Source organism: Macrotis lagotis, chromosome 1 (genome assembly GCF_037893015.1).
Source record: "Macrotis lagotis isolate mMagLag1 chromosome 1, bilby.v1.9.chrom.fasta, whole genome shotgun sequence".
Lineage (NCBI taxonomy): Eukaryota > Metazoa > Chordata > Mammalia > Peramelemorphia > Peramelidae > Macrotis > Macrotis lagotis.
The window spans coordinates 248,530,982-248,547,089 of NC_133658.1; the positions used below are offsets into that span (position 1 = coordinate 248,530,982).

A 16,108-nucleotide genomic window follows, 5' to 3' on the forward strand; every position below is an offset into this window, starting at 1 on the left:
AGCACCTGCCTTCTTCTCTCCATACCAGGGTATGACAGCCTGGCTGAACTAGTGTGAGGGGCAGGGAGGATCAAAGGCCTGACCCGGCATCTGCTGCCCCTTTCCCTGCCCTCAACTTCCCTGCCAGATCAGAGGCACCGATGTAGTGGCTAATATTAGAAAGCTGGGTATTCACTTCTAGGAGCCAGACGCTGGGCTTTATTTTTAAGCCCATCAGTCAAAGGTCCAGGCCCTCTTTGTATGTGACCTAGGAAGTCAGGAGGAAGTTGAAAGGCATTGAAAGACCCTGGGGGGAAAGGGAATGAAACAGCAGGTGGGAGGTGGGGTGGGGCAGAAAACCTCCAGGTGCCTGTAAATGCCACTCATTCTTGTGACTGGTGACTACAGACTGGGAGCATATTAAATGTCCCAGAATCCTGGAATGTCAGAGATGGAAGGGACCTCCTAACATTCCACATGGAAAGTTAGATGCACATAGCAAATTCTTCATAAATGCTTGTTGACTGACTGGCTGACAAGTGACCTTAGAGACCTTCTGATGCAGGGGATCTTAACCCTTTATGTGTCATGGACTCCTTTGGAAGTCTAGTGAAGTCTAGGTACTTCTTGGAATAAGGGTTTTAAATGCATCAAATAAAATGCAAAGGATCACAAAGGAAATCAATTATATTGAAATATTGTTTTAAAAATAAATTTATGTACTATAAATTAAAGAACCCTGACCTAGTTCAATTGATTTTATTTTATAATTTTAAACATTCTATTAGTGCTTTTATGTTATTTTTAGTCTAATACTCGCCTCCCCACCCCATATATCGCTCCTTTGTACAGAGAAAAAAAACAATTAAAAATGATCACAACTGCATTTGATAGGATTTGTACCACTTAGCACCTCTGGTCCATCACCTTTCTACTAAAAGAAGATAGAGTTAACTCCTTGACTTCCTGGAGACAAGACTGGTCATTGCAGTTAGTCTGAATTCAGAAATCTTTTAATTTCATGCTCATTTATATCAGAAAGGTCATTTTACAGGAGAAATTCCTGCCTCTCAACTCAGGGATTCTTCTATTAGACCACAGCCAAAAATGCCTCTTTTTAAGTTTCCAAAGCCTTTCCTCACAGTGACACTGTGAGGCATGTAAGTATTATTCAGAGGTATAGTGTTTTATAATCAGTTCTGATGGGAGGGGGAGACTTCATTTAACCTACTTTTAATTTAAAGGTTCTTAATATTCAGTATTTAGTAATAATTTAGTATTCTTAATATTTTCTCTATTTATTCCTTATGTCTACACAGTTAACAAAACAATAAATGAAACCCTGATTTGTAGCATTTGTTGATTTGTAAATATTCACATTGAAACATTAACAATTGACTACTGAGTTTCAGTTAGTTCCAAAGCACCCTTATTACTCCATCTTAGTGATGAGGAAACAAGTTCAGTTAAAGGCAAAGTGACTTGGCCCAAGTCACCATGCCTCTAGTAACTGTTAAAGTGGAAAGAGCACAGAACTGGATTTGAATTCTGTCTCTGTGACATTAGACAAGTCCCTTCGCCTCAGTTTGCTCATGTGTAAAAAGAGGGTGCTGGGCTAGATGACCTCAAAGATCCCTTCTATCAACAATCAGTAAGTATTATTTATTAAATTCCTATTATGTAATCAGGCAGCTAGGTGGTATAGTGAATAGAGCATTGGTTGTAGAGTCAGGAAGACCTGAGTTCAAATGCAAACTCAGATTGCTATGTTATTTTGGGCAAGCCACTTCACTCTGTTTACCTTAATTTCTTAATATCAAAAATGAACTGGTGAAGGAAATAACAAATTACTCCAGTATCTTTGCTAAGAAAACTCCAAATGGGGCTACAAAGAATATCCAACAACCACAATAGAAAAATGTAACGAGATCTACACTAGGGAAGGGAAAAAAATCTAGCTCTAGGATCTATAGTTATAAGAAAGAAAACAGACAAACAAATGAACCCATAGGCAGAGCAGGGCAGTTAGAGGGCACAGTTAATAGAATATTGGATCTGAAGTAAGGACAACTTACCTCCCTTAGTTCAAATCTCGTTGGGGAATGAAGTCTTACATTTATCCTTATCTTTTCTCAAAATTGCTTCCTAGCTCTCCATTTACAGTTCAATTAAAGACCCATTTCTTTTGTGTATTGGGGCAATGAAGGATTTATTTACTGAGGAACAATAGAAAGAGTTCCCTGAGCTAGGGTCGGGAAGATCCAAGTTAAAATCTGACCTCAGACACTTCTTGGTTGTGTGTATTCCTGCAAGTTACTTAACGTCTCAATTTCCTCAACTGTAAAACTGGAATAGTAATAACACCTACCTCCCAGAGTTGTTGTGAATGTCAAATAGGATAATATTTGTTAAAAAGTTCATAGCACAGTGCCTGGAACATGCTCTGCTGCTGCTGCTGCTGCTGCTGTTTGTCCTTCATTTCTGAAGAAGCCCATGACATCAGGGAGGTGATGCCATGATGAGCAAGTGAATTGAATTTGAATTGGGTGGGGGGACTGTGCTAAGTCACCAGCCTGACTTTCTCTTCTGGAGCCATCTGGGACCAGGGTCCAGATATGAATCAGGATGACTGGAGATGGTCCTGGATGAGGCAATCAGGGTTATGTGACCTGCCTTAGGTTGTCACACAGTTAGTGTCACTAGTAAGCATCAAATCTCTGAGGTCCAAGTGTGTATGAGGGATCTAATGTGCTTTGGGGATTCACAGGAGAGGAAACACTAATCCCAGCTGAGGAATTCAAGAAAGGTTTTAGAAAAAGTCAACACTGGAGCTGGGCCTTTAAGGAATGATAATGGCAAAAATGTTGGAAAAGTATTCTAGACATAGGAAACAACATGAACAAAGGCAGTCAGGTGAGAAAGAGCTTCAACATGAATTTTGTTAAAAACTTTATAGACCTAACCATATACTAACCATTGTATGTGTTTGTGTGTGTATGTGTGTGTGTGTGTGCACACGTGTGCTTGTGTGTGTATGTGTTCAAGGTAGTACAAACCAGAAAATAGGTAACCTGACATCCCAGGGTACTTACAGTATGATTTGGGGAAAAAAAGATATAGATAGATAGATAGATATAGATATAAATATAGATAGTATAGATATGAAATAATTACAGATAATGTCATATGGACTAAGTGCTAAATAATGGAATTGACCATAAAGTCTATGAATTTTTCAGATAAAGGAAAGATCATTGCAGCAGGATCTAGTAGATAAGACACTGGAATTTGAGTCAAGAAAAAAGTTGGGTGCTATCTATGTAACCCTAGGCAAGTCACTTAGTCTCTCTGTGCCTCAGTTTCCTCATCTATGAAATGAAGGGTATGGACCAGATGGCCCCTAAAGTCCCTTTCCACTTTAAATCTATGACCCTTTGACCCATTTGGATTTGAATATTGTGAACTGGAGCTGGATAGAGAGGATTTGATTGCTCAGAAAGAAAGAAGGAGGGCATTCCAGGTGGGAAGAACAACCCAAGTACAGATATGAAGGTGGAAATGAGCTGTCAGTACAGAGCACCTTCTCACAGTCAGGTTTGTATTACCCAGCTGCTCACTTGCTGTTTTAGGACAGAGCTTCATTCCATCTCAGAAGGAAGTGTTGAGGGAGATGTGGCTTGAGCAAACAGCAAACTCTAAAGGTTGATCACTGGCAATCACTGTTAGAAAACAGAGAGAATTCTATTCCAAGAAGTGCATCAATGATTCAGACTTAGACTTATGGGTCTGGATGGACTTTTCAACAGAGAATTACTGGATCTAAAAAGCCCATAAGACATGGAATGTCAAATATGGAGCGATCTTAGATCATGAAATGTTAGAACTGAAAGAGACCTTAGGACACCAATAATCAGAACTTCAAGGGACCCTCTTCTCCTTGATACTCTCTTCTCTCTAGCTGTTCATGGTCCTCCTTTTGCCCTCCCTATATGACCTTTCTTTCTCAATCTACTGTGCTGCATCCTCCTCCAGGTCATGACCATTAACTGTGGATGCCCCACAGGGTTCTGTCTTAGGCGATTTCTTCTCTACTATTTCACTTGCTGATCCATCACCTCCCATGGATTCAATGATCATTTCATGCTTCTGATTCTCAAATATATTTATTCAGGCATGAATACTGAATGAAAATTGGCTGTCTCTCCTGTTTGGCATACTCTCTCTCCTCCTCTCCTCTCCTTCCTGGCCTACCAGGCTTCCCTCAAGTCTCAGATAAATCCATACATTTTACAGGAAAACTTTTCCCAAATCCTCTTACTTGTAGTGTTTCCTTTGTTAATTATTTCTAATCCATTTTTATATAGTTGTTTACATGTTGTCTCTCCCAATAGATTATGAGTTCCTTGAAGGCAGGGATTGTTTGTTTTTTTGTTGTTGTTGTTGTTTGTTTGTGTTTTTGCCTGTCTTTGTAAAACCAACACTTAGCATAGTGCCTGTCATGGAACAGGCACTTAATAAATGTTTATTGATTGATTGACTCACAAGCAATGTGGTAAATTCTGGAAATACATATAGAAAAACAAGAAAACTATGTTTTCAGAGTTCACTTTCTAAGTAGGAGTCAAAACTAGAGGAGGTTTTTGATACAAAGAAGATAAAAAGACCTAGTGGTCTTTAGGGTGGGTTAGTTATGCAGAAGGTAAGGTCCAGAGATCCATCATCCGGTAGGAAGGATTGTAATTGGTGATTTTCATCCAAACAATTGGAGCAGTCATATGCTACTCCATATGCTGGGAAAGGGTCAGTGAGTCTGAAGTCAAAGTAGAGTAGAGATGATGATAGAAGGAATGGGGCAGGGGGAAGATCAGCATCTAAGGGTGGAAGAATAAGTGGAAAATGGGCAGTGAGGACTGGAATAAAGAAAGAGAACATCCCTTTCAACCTCTGCCAGGGTCTTCTTTGCTCCTTTATTCCTTTGCTGTCTTTAGAGGTAAGAATGGGGTTCTTTATCTAGTCTTGGAGGATATTTTTGCTAGACATTTGCCAAATAACAACAACCCTTTCTGTGTCTGAGAAAGATGCTCTGGCTTTGCTATTCAGAGATATATACAGTAACAGGCTGTTGTCTTTGCATCAGTCTTGGCCTTCTCCAAACTTGGAAACATTCTTTTTCACTATGACTTCCTCCTGGCAGTTTTCTTCAGCCTCTCCCCAACAACTCCTTCCATCTCCCCAAGGCCTTCCTCCTGGTGATCCCAGTCTTCCTGGTTCCTTCTAGCACTTCTTGCTCAGGGACAAATCTCCCATTCCAGCTGCCTCATGAATTTCACAAGGCTCAGATTCTGATAATTCAGAAAATTCCTGTTACTCAGGACCCAAGGCTCTCAGCAGTTGAACTGAACTGAGAAAAAGGGTTTGGTCAGGGACTCTATAAGGGATGGGCTCTGACCAGGAAGACAAAAGCAGGGATAGGTAAGAGATGGCAGTCAAGGAAGAGGAGATTTAGATATTTCAATAATCACTACTAATGCCTCACACAAAGAGAGAAGTTTATTGTTATAAAGCACTTTGCAGTCATTATCTCAGTCTTACCACAGACTAAATACTTTACGAATATTATCTCATTTTCTTACCCTTGATGGGTCAGAAGACCCATAGGAATGATATCACCAGTCACTTACTGATTAGGTATTGTGACTTTGCCACAAGTTAGAGGTGGCTCAGTTGACTCTGATTTGGTTACAAATAGAGTTGAAGCCAAGGGATTTGAGTTTGAACCCTGACTCTGCTATTTACTGCCACATGACCTTAGATAAGTCACTTTACTCTCTGAGCCTCAGTTTTTTCATCTGTAAAAGGAGGTCAGTTGCACTAAATAAATTCTAAGGTCATTTCCAGTTTTCAGTCCTAGAATGCCGTGGGCTTTCAGTGAGGAAGCCAGGTGGTCCTGAGCTATTTAGGGGAGGAAGCTCCAGTTTCAGTAGAGGAAGCTTCTGCCATGCCCCCAGGAAGATGAGTGTCTAGGCGGGGCAAATACCAAAGATTGTTGCTGAAGATGGGTTCAACCAGGCTTCCTGATGGGACCTAAAGATGGTTCTAGAATCCCTGAGTTTAGAGATAAGGGACAATGTGCAGCGAATGGTCTGAGCAACTAAAATCTAGCAATGACATCTTTCAAGGTGTTCAGGACCCTGCTGACCCCCTTGGTGTGGTCATCCTTGCTCCCTGTGGCCAGTTCTGTACACCAGAAAAGAAGGCAAAATCTTTACCTTATTAAGTACACTCATAGTCTAATGGGGGAAGAGAAGTCTCAGACAGGATAGTAAACAAAGGAAAAAAGAATGTTAGACATGGAAGAGATTTTAGAACAGAATGTTAGAACTGGAAAAGATCTCTGAAGAATATTGTATTCTATAATTTTTTTAATTCAAAATAAAATTCTTATTCAAATACAACTTTTCTCCAAAATATGGAAAAATCATCAACAGAAGGAACTGCATTTCAACTATTAAGCAAACTTGATTTAGACTAAAAATTTTCAAAAATGCTAAAGAGAAGCAATCGGTTCAATTAACCACCATCACCCTTTACTAAGTACCTATGAAGTGTCAGAATACCAAAGACATCCTCTCTCTCACTATTTCTTTTTTCTTCTTTTTTTTTAAGGCAATGGAATCAAGTGACTTGCCCAAGGTCACACAGCTAGGTAATTATTAAATATCTGAGGTCAGATTTGAACACAGGTACTCCTGATTCTAGGGCAAGTGCTCTATCTACTGCACCACCTAGCTGCCCCGACATCCTCACTTTCAAAGGAAGGAAACCCAAGATTCACATGCAGCAAATAGGTTAGGAGTTTCTCGGTGATGCTGAAACTCCTGAAAATGGAGGGAGAAACAGAGGAGTCTTGCTCTAGAACAGGTGTGTCCAGCCCCTGGCCCACAGACTATATGCTGCCCTCAAAGCCCATTTATGTGACCTCCATCTCAAGGAAACAAAGGAAAGGGTGAGCATATTTACCAAAATTGCAACAACACAGACCAACTTTAACCCTTAACTAATACAATATGACTTTTTCATGTAACTAAAATTATAAAGTTTCAGAGACAGTTGAAGATTTTTGTGTTTTTTTAACAAAAGATATTTATATAGAAATTAGGATCTTTATTACTCATCAATAATTGCAATAGACAATTTTATTGTATGCAAGATTAATTGCTATTTTGTCACAGAACTTTGAAAATAGATTTCAAAATTTTAGAAAACAATAATTCAATATATTTGCCACTCTATTCTCACTTGACATCAACATGTTGCCTGCAAACTTGCAAAAGAATATATAGAATTGCAATCAGATTGCAACGTAAAGAAAAGTTTATCTTTCTTGGACTTTTATGAGTTTTACAGGCCTAAGGAAAAATATCCAGCATTTCACAAACATACCCTGTTCCTGACGTTTCTTTTGGGGAGTACGTATATTTGTGAGCAACTATTTTCCCCATTAAAAAATATGTATTTTTGTATACTCTGTATGCTTTACAAAAAAGTAAAAATTAAACAAAAATTTCAGTCCAGTATCTTGAAAATAATCTTTGTCTTGCTAAACCTTTATCAAACTAGATACAGATAGACTGGTATCAAAAAAGCAGGCTCAGTGTTCACATTAAAAATGGCCTTTTTTAAAAGTAAATGTTTTATTATTATTATCCTCAATTTTTGTTATTATACTTTTTACATTTTATTATATTTTATTAAATTGTTATATTTTATAATTATGCTCATCGGAATATGATTACATTACAGTCATACATAAATATTAAATTCTATATGTTACCCTTGACAAATATTTGATGGGCAATGTAGCCCAGAAGAGCTAAAAGTTTAGACACCCATATTCTAGTCTAGAGCTAAGTGGCCAATCCTATGCCTATGCCTATGAATCTATTCATTTGCATTTGGCCCTTGGTTAAGCCAATCCTCCAAATATATTCCTAGTAAGAGAAGTATCTCTATAATTCCTTTTTAAAAAAATTATTTAAGGCAATGGAGTTAAGTGACTTGCCCAAAGTCACCCAACTAGGCAATTATTAAGTGTCTGAGGCTTTATTTGAACTCAGGTCCTCCTGACTCCAGGGCCGATGATCTATCCACTGTATCTTTGTAATTCTTAAAGCCAGAAGGAATTTATCCCATATCCTCATTTTGCAGATGAAGTGACTGAGACTTCAAAAATTAAATAATTTGCTAGAATATGTCTAGGCATCTGACTTCTTAGCTAGAAGACAAGGGTGTGAGCAGCATTGCCATAGGATCAATCCTGAGTTGGGAGGTGAGAAGAAAACTAAGTACCCATAATCTTCCTAGTACCCATAATCTTCCTAGTACCCATAATCTTCCTGTTCCTCACATCCCTCAAAGAAGTCTGGTGTGCCTTCCTGGCCACTCCATAACATTTCAGTTTGAAGGTTCATATGATTTCAGAGTTACATAAAATACTGGAAAGCAGTTGGTCCAACCCTGATTCAGCCTGTTTTGTTATTTTGGGAAGGGCACCATCCTTCTCTGGTCTCAGTTTTACCCTTCTGACAAATGGAACAACTGTTGACACACATGATAGGTATCCACAGTTGAGAAGTCAGAGATAATCTGTACCTAATATAACCTCGGGTCAGAAGGGGAGGAAAGAGAGTATTTAGGCACATCTCAAATGTGTCTCCCTCCCTCAGGGATTTCAGCCGCAGGACTGTCTGCTCCCTTTCCCAGAACCACTAGTATTATTTTTAACCTTGCTGACAGTGGGGAGTGGGGAGATAATCCCATGTGAAATCAAGAAGAGTGCTCTTCTGCTTCTGTACTCCCCTCTCCCCGAAGGAGAACCCCCCCCCACTTGGCAGCACTGCCAACCCCTCTTCCCCAGAAGTCCTCTAACTCAGTACCATTCTCCTCTCCAGTCAAGTACCTCTAGTACTATTCCCCTCACTCAATAATTGGAAGCCCCCTAGGAGTATTAGAGCTAACCATGAGAGAGCCACTCTTGCTTAGAATGGGGGGCACATGTTTCTGGGGGTAAGAAATGGGGAGAAGCAATGGTTCAGGAACCCTGATTTTACTAATTGTATGTGTGACCTTCAGCAAGTCACTTTCTGGGCCTCAGTTTCCAGATCTGTGAAATGGGACAACAGCAGTTTACACCTCTCAGGATTATTTTAGGGGACAGAACTCTCAAACTGTGGAATCTTTAATGTGTTTTAGAAATGTAAACATAACATAACAATCTTTTTTTTTAGTCCCACTGGGGATGCCATAAACTGATAGGCTATGTGTTGCTATTCTATGATTTCTTTTTCCCTTCAATTCTTCCATAATGATAGTAATTCTATAGTGCTTTACCATTTATAAATTACTTTCCCCACAATTTTAAGTGGTGAGTAATTTAAATTTTAATGTCCCTGTTTATTTGTAAGTAAAATGACTTGCCCAGGATTAAATAGTTAATAAGCACCAGAAGTGGTTTTTGAATTTAGCTCTCTTCACTTCAAGAAAATAGCCCTTCATTCCACATCAGATTGTGTGTTAACAGAGTATATGAAAGTTAATATGTATTTGTGTAGGCAGCAGGAGGTTCTAATGAGTTAGACAGGCTTAGCAGTAACTTGGGGAAGTTGGGGTGGAATCATGGAGAGAGTGACAGAAAGGGATGGTGAGTGATGGGGAAGGGACTTCCTTGCTCCTCCTATCTTCTTTATGGAAGCACAGCTTTCTTTCACTCTTCCTCCTCCCTTCAGGGAATGACTTTCCTTTGGGACCCAGCTGTCCAAGTATGTCAACTAATTCAGAAAATGAGACCAAGCTAAAGTTGCCCATGCTTTGTTCCCCTACAGTTGATACTCTCACCAGTTTGTGACTTATTTCTAGGAGCAGCTGAAAGCTAAATTCACATGGCAGGGTTGCACAGTCTATTTACTTCTCTCCTATTTTGTATTAACAGCTTTGAACCCCCAGATTGGCTCTTACTGATCCAAGCCTTTCATCTCCTAAGAGCAAGGACTCTAACCTCATTTGTGTCATGGATCCCCCCAGCAGTTGTCAAAATATAGAATTAAAAATAAAAACGTTCAGAGATTCCCAGATTAAGAACCTATCATAGAGTGAAAATTGATTACTATCTTATTCTTTCTCTGTGTGCAAACTAGTATTTCTGGTGGTCAACAGGGTTTTGTAGTAGGTAAATGAGATATAACTTGAGAACATCAGATAAGGAAAGAACTTGGAAACAAGGAAGAGAATTTCACTAGGAGGTCAGAAGGAGCCCCTGGATCCCTATCGTATCGTGAACTAACTCTCCTTGCATCAGTTAGATACCCTGGCACTTCTGCTGCCTTGGATATAGCGTGGGATCAGTCCAGATCTTCTCATAGGCTCACCCGCCCTATCTCTTCACAGTTATCTGTTTTGTTCTTGGGTTGATTCTTCATGTTGGTTTGACTCACTGGCATCTTTTATTCATAACTCTTTTTTCCCCTAAGGCAAGGAGGTGGGGGGATCAGGATAGATGAGAATCAAGGTTGATCCATCTGGAGTCAGTCCTTCCCCCAAGTTTCTATTTTGTAGAGGCAGGTTATAAACCCTCACATTGCATGGACTCCAGAGTGAGCAGGTGTGTACAGAGATACAAATATGAACATGTAAATGTCCACCCCAGGGAATTACCATCATTGGACTGAGGATCCTTTGTCTGGGATCAATAATGTTATTGTTCTGGGGTGGGAGTACCTTCAGTTCTCTGTATCTTGTTTTCCCAGGACAAGTCATGCCAAGGCCAAGGCAGATGGAGCAGAGCAGGCCGCACAGGCAGCCAACAATGAGTCCGGCATTGCACGAACCCTGGCTAGGGAGCTGTCTCCAGACTTCTATCAGCCAGGTAGGACGCAACCCAGTGAAGATAGGAAGAGGTCTTTGGCTTGGGCAAGTAAGGAGAAGAGAGGTGGGGAGAGAGGAAAGAGGCTTCCAATGCATTTTTCTTATAGCAACCCTGTGAGGTAAGGTAGCACAATTATTATCATTATTCTCATTTAGCAGATGAAGAAACTGAGGCTCAGAACTCATGATTTTTTCCCATGATTTCATTGTTTCAGTCATGTCTGACTCTTCTTCCCCATTTGAGATTTTCTTGGTATTGTTTACCATTTCCTTCCCCAGCTCAATTCCTCCAGATGATGAAACTGAGGCAAATTGAGAGAAGTGACTTGCCTAGAGTCATCATAGTCAGTAAATGTCTGAGACTGGATTTGACACTGTGCCACTGAGTTCCAGGGTGCTGTTTCCTAACCAACAAAGCATCAACTATCACAATCACTTTTCCAGAACACTTCTTGATGGTTCCATGATGCTTTCCCATTCATTATCTCACCCATTCCTCATAATAATCCCTAGAGATAGGCAGGGTAGATATTATTATTCCCATTTCACAGGTTAGGAAAATAAGGCCTAGGCATTTCTCTGAGGTCACCAAGTTTCTTGTAGCAGAACTAGAACCCAAATCCAATTTTTCTGGATTTTCTGACTCATATTACAAGGTTCTCTCTATATTTCCTTTGTTTGTAGAGAACATGGAATTTGGATTGGACCTTAAAGAATTGGTAGAATTTCCATTTAGGTTCTCTTACTTCCTTTACAAATTGGCCAGCTCCTGGAGATATAGATAGGGAGGTTGGACCATGTAGAGTTATGGATTTGGAGCCTGGAAAACCAGTTTGAATCTTACCCCAGGAAGTTATTAGCTGTGTGACTCTCAAATTAAGTAGCCCCTCTGTGCCTCAGTTTCCTTTTCTATAAAATGAGAATAATATTAGCATCTGCTTCCCAAAGTTGCTGTAATTTTTTTTTTAGGTTTTTGCAAGGCAAATGGGGTTAAGTGGTTTGCCCAAGGCCACACAGCTAGGTAATTATCAAGTGTCTGAGGCTGGATTTGAACTCAGGTACTCCTGACTCCAGGGCTGGTGCTCTATCCACTGTGTTACCTAGTTGCCCCTGTAAAATCTTTTGCAAATCAAAATGCCTTATGCAAATGATAACTATTATTGTTATTGTTGTTATTGTTATTACTAAGATGCACCTTTTATGGAAATGTCATGATATAATGAAAAGAGTGCATCCAGGATCTGCATTAAAATGAATGTTTTGACAATTTATTAGCTGTGTGATAAAGGGCAGGCAAATCACTTTATCTTTCTGAAACTCAACTAGGTAATTAATAAGTATCTGAGGCCAGATATGAACTCAGGTTCTCCTGACTCCGAGTCTGGGGCTTTATTCACTGTGCTACCCAGTTGCCCAATTTTCTTCTTTAAAAGAGAGTTAATAAGGAGAAATTAATGGTGTAGTGAATAGAACAATGACCCTGGAATCAAGAGGACCAGAGTACAAATCTGACCTTAGACATTTACAAGCTATGTGATCCTGGGCAAGTCATTTAACCTTGATTGTCTCCTTTCTTTAAAAGGGAGATGATAATATTTGTACTATGAGGGACTTAGGGAATGTACTTTATAAAATTTTAAGCACTATGTAACGTGAAGTTATTATTATTATTATTATTATTATTATTATTATTATAGTTTCATTTTTTTCATCTTTGTCAATGAGACTCTCATAGAAATGGTCCTGGGACAAGTCACCATCATCTTATTGGGAATAGAGATAAGGATCGTCAGACTTGTGAGGTCACTGGTAGAGGAATAGCCTGTCAAACGCAGTTACAAATGGAGGCCTGCAGTTGCAGGGTAACTTAGAATATCACATATTAGCATTATCCATGTTACTTGGTATTTTTATATATTTTGTTAAACATTTCCCAAAGGCATCTTTATATGGTTCCAGCTATATCTGGGAGTTTTGTAGGCTTTGAATTGAAGACTCTGTGGTAGTCTCCCGGATGGAGACTCTGTCACTTGCTCTCTTTTTTTTTTAAGATTTTATTTATTTTGAGTTTTACAATTTTCTCCCTAATCTTACTTCCCTCCCCCCACCCTCCACAGAAGGTAATTTGCCAGTCTTTACATTATTTCCATGATATACACTGATCTAAGTTGAGTGTGATGAGAGAGAAATCATACACTTAAGGAAGAAACATGAAGTATAAGAGATAGCAAGATCAGACAATAATATATCAGTTTTTGCTGCTTGCTGTCTTAAAGAGCTGTCTTGAACACTGAGAAGTTAAGTGACTTGTTCAGGGTCACAGAGACAATGCCAGAAGAAATGACACTTGAATATGGGGGGGGGGGGGGTTATCCTGACTCCAAGGCCAATTATTTTGTGATTACCTCTTGTTATTTTGCCCTTATTCTTTTATATTTAATATTTGTGGGCTATTGCATGAGCAGATAAGTATTGTTTGTCATAATTATAATTAGATAGTTGGTCATGGATATAGGAAAACAAGTTCAAGTCTAATCTCAGACACTTACTTGCTATGTGACCTTGAGCAAGTCACTTTACCCTGTTATCCTTAGTTTCCTCATCTGTAAAATGAACTGGAGAAGGAAATAGCAAACCACTCCAGTATTTTTCCTGAGAAAACCCCAAATGGAGTCATGAAGAATAGGACATGACTGAAACAACAGTGTCCTAGAACAATGACATCAGTCTTCCTGACTCCAGGCCTGGTATTTTATCAATTGCCACCACCTAGCTGCCCGGTATATAATTTTAACAAACTGCTGTTATATCCACCATCTACCATCTAATCAGATCCTTCCAGTTATTTGGTAGGTGCTAAATTTTTGCAATCTGCAGTCCTATGAAGCACCATTTCTATTGCTTTCTTGCACAATCTGCCTCAATTACTAAATCCTAGTTTCTTAAGGATAACCTTTCTCTAATTTCTGATGGCATTGATTTGGGCCTATATGACTATCTCCATTTCTGTAAATGAGCTAGAACAACTCAGACATGTGACTATTATTATTATTTAATTATATTTATTATTATAATTTAATATGTTATTATATAATATAACATATTGTATATATTATATAATGTATTATTAAATAATATATAATTATATTTGTTATTATTATTATTATCCCTAGGTCCTGAGTACCAGAAACGGAGAATGCTCCAGGAGATCATAGAGAATGCTGAAAATGTTATGGAGAATGTAGGCCGTGGAGAGACCCCAGGCATCCAGGAGCCCCCTCCTGAGAGCCCTCAGCTACATGAGCGGGAGGCCTCACTCCAAGGGGGTGGCACTCCAGCTCGCACCCCATCCCCCCAACTTGCAGGGACACCCCCTGAGGCTAAGCGGCCTAGGCCTGGAACACAGAAGGATGGCTTCCTGAGTCCAGGAGAATGGAATGGGGAGCAGAGCCGAGAAGGCAGTCGTCCAGTGACCCCATCTGATGTGGGTCCTGGTGAGAGAAGTAACAGAAACCCCACAAGATCCCCTACTGACCACATGGAGATCCAGCCCCTGCAGCCACCACCCCTGCATCCTACCAGGGAGCCAGAAGTAGCACTCTACCAGGGTTACCACAGCTATGCTGTCCGCACGTCACCCCCTGTCCCACCACCTTTTGATGAGGATGAGGCTGATGGTGCTGCCCCCACCACACCTGTGACCCCCCCAAGCTCCCCAGCATTCAAACCAGATATCCAGCCTCAGATGGAGACACTCCCAAGGGCTTCCACACCCCCCAAGCCAGAGCTGAAGGCCAGGGCCCCCAAAACAGAACCAAAGCAGCCACCTTCTCCTATCAAGGCAGACACAAGCCACACCAAGCCCACCAAAAAAACAGAGGCTCGAGGTTCATCCAAAGGTGGGGCCAAAAAGAAGGGACGTCGAGAAGCAGCAGCTGCAGCAGCCTTAGAAGCTGAGATGGAATTGGAGGAGGTAATGTGGATTGGTCTAGGGCTGGCACTATCTTGCCCACATAGAAGAGATAACTTCTACAGAAAGATCCTAGGATCATGCAATTTAGAGTTAGATGGGATCTTAGAGTTCATATAAAAAGTTCTTTTCAGTTTACAAATAAAGAAAATGAGGCCTAGAGAGGGGAAATTCATTGCTTAAAATCATTCAAAGAATAAATGGCAGGCCCCAAGCCATCTGATACCAAGCCCAGTATTCTGGTCATTATATAATGGCCATCTTTTCTGGCTTATAACCCTTACAGCACAACGGCAGACAGTCAGGCCTGCCAGGAGGACTAACCTTAGGGAAAGGAAAGGAGGCTTTCTGACATTCCTTATGGGATGAGAGCATGATATCAAGAAAGTGATGATGACATGACTTGCAAGTGAATTGGATTTAAGTGGGGGAGGGGAGAGCTGTGCAAAGTAACCAGCGTCAGTCTCTTCTCCTGAGCCATCTAGGTCCAGTGGAAAAATATGGGTCTGAATGACTAGAGATGGCCCTGGATGCAGTGGAAGGCTAGGCTAGCCTTTTTGAGTCGGTAGAATAGTGGCTAGAGCACCAGTCCTGTAGTCAGGAGGGCCTGAGTTTAAATGCAACCTTATTATTTGCAGATAGTTCACTTAAGCCTGATTGCTTCCTAAAAGAAAAGAAAGTAAAATATCTGAAATATATATTAGCACATTGATTGAGCTGGACTCTACTTAAAGGTAGGAAGATGGTTGAGGTGACCACCGGGGGGCTCTTGCAGCCTATAGTCCCTCTGGCAGATAGTTTCTTGAGGTCCTCTCTAACTTCTCCCTTCTTCTTTTTCCTTACAGGCTCCCAACACTGTTCTTATCTGCATGGTGATTCTGTTGAACATTGGTTTGGCCATCCTCTTTGTGCATTTTCTGACCTGATGTGGCCTTGGCTCAGGTGAGGCTAGGTAGGGAAGATGCAGGACCAGCTTCTTCCTACTACCAGGATGGGAGGGGGTGAAAGTAAGGAGTCAAAGACTTGGTCAAAGGCGTGAGCATACTACCCAAATTAAACATATTCCTCCTGTTGCTTCCCTGTAGAAAGCCTCTTCCTACCCCTCGGGTGGTTTCTGAGGCCACTTTGCCCTTGGGACTATGGTACAGGTGAGCAGAAGGTGGGAGAATGATGCTGTAATTGTTCTGGATACAAGAGGGATTTATCACTGGTTGGGCTGATCTTTATCCTTGTAACCAG

General features: G+C 40.4%; 1 protein-coding gene across 2 annotated transcripts in view; it reads left to right on the plus strand.

Annotated features, from left to right (window-relative positions):
• JPH2 (junctophilin 2) overlaps positions 1-16,108 on the plus strand; it is a 67,508-nt gene that overhangs the window by 43,885 nt on the left and 7,515 nt on the right. Inside the window, exons 3-5 of one of the 2 annotated variants that reach the window (XM_074210145.1) lie at positions 10,782-10,900; positions 14,073-14,872; positions 15,715-15,821. In XM_074210145.1, the coding sequence (XP_074066246.1) occupies positions 10,782-10,900; positions 14,073-14,872; positions 15,715-15,795 (1,000 nt within the window). In that variant the 3' untranslated portion in view covers positions 15,796-15,821. The remainder of the gene's footprint in view (positions 1-10,781; positions 10,901-14,072; positions 14,873-15,714; positions 15,822-16,108) is intronic. The other variant, XM_074210144.1, reaches the window with a different exon arrangement.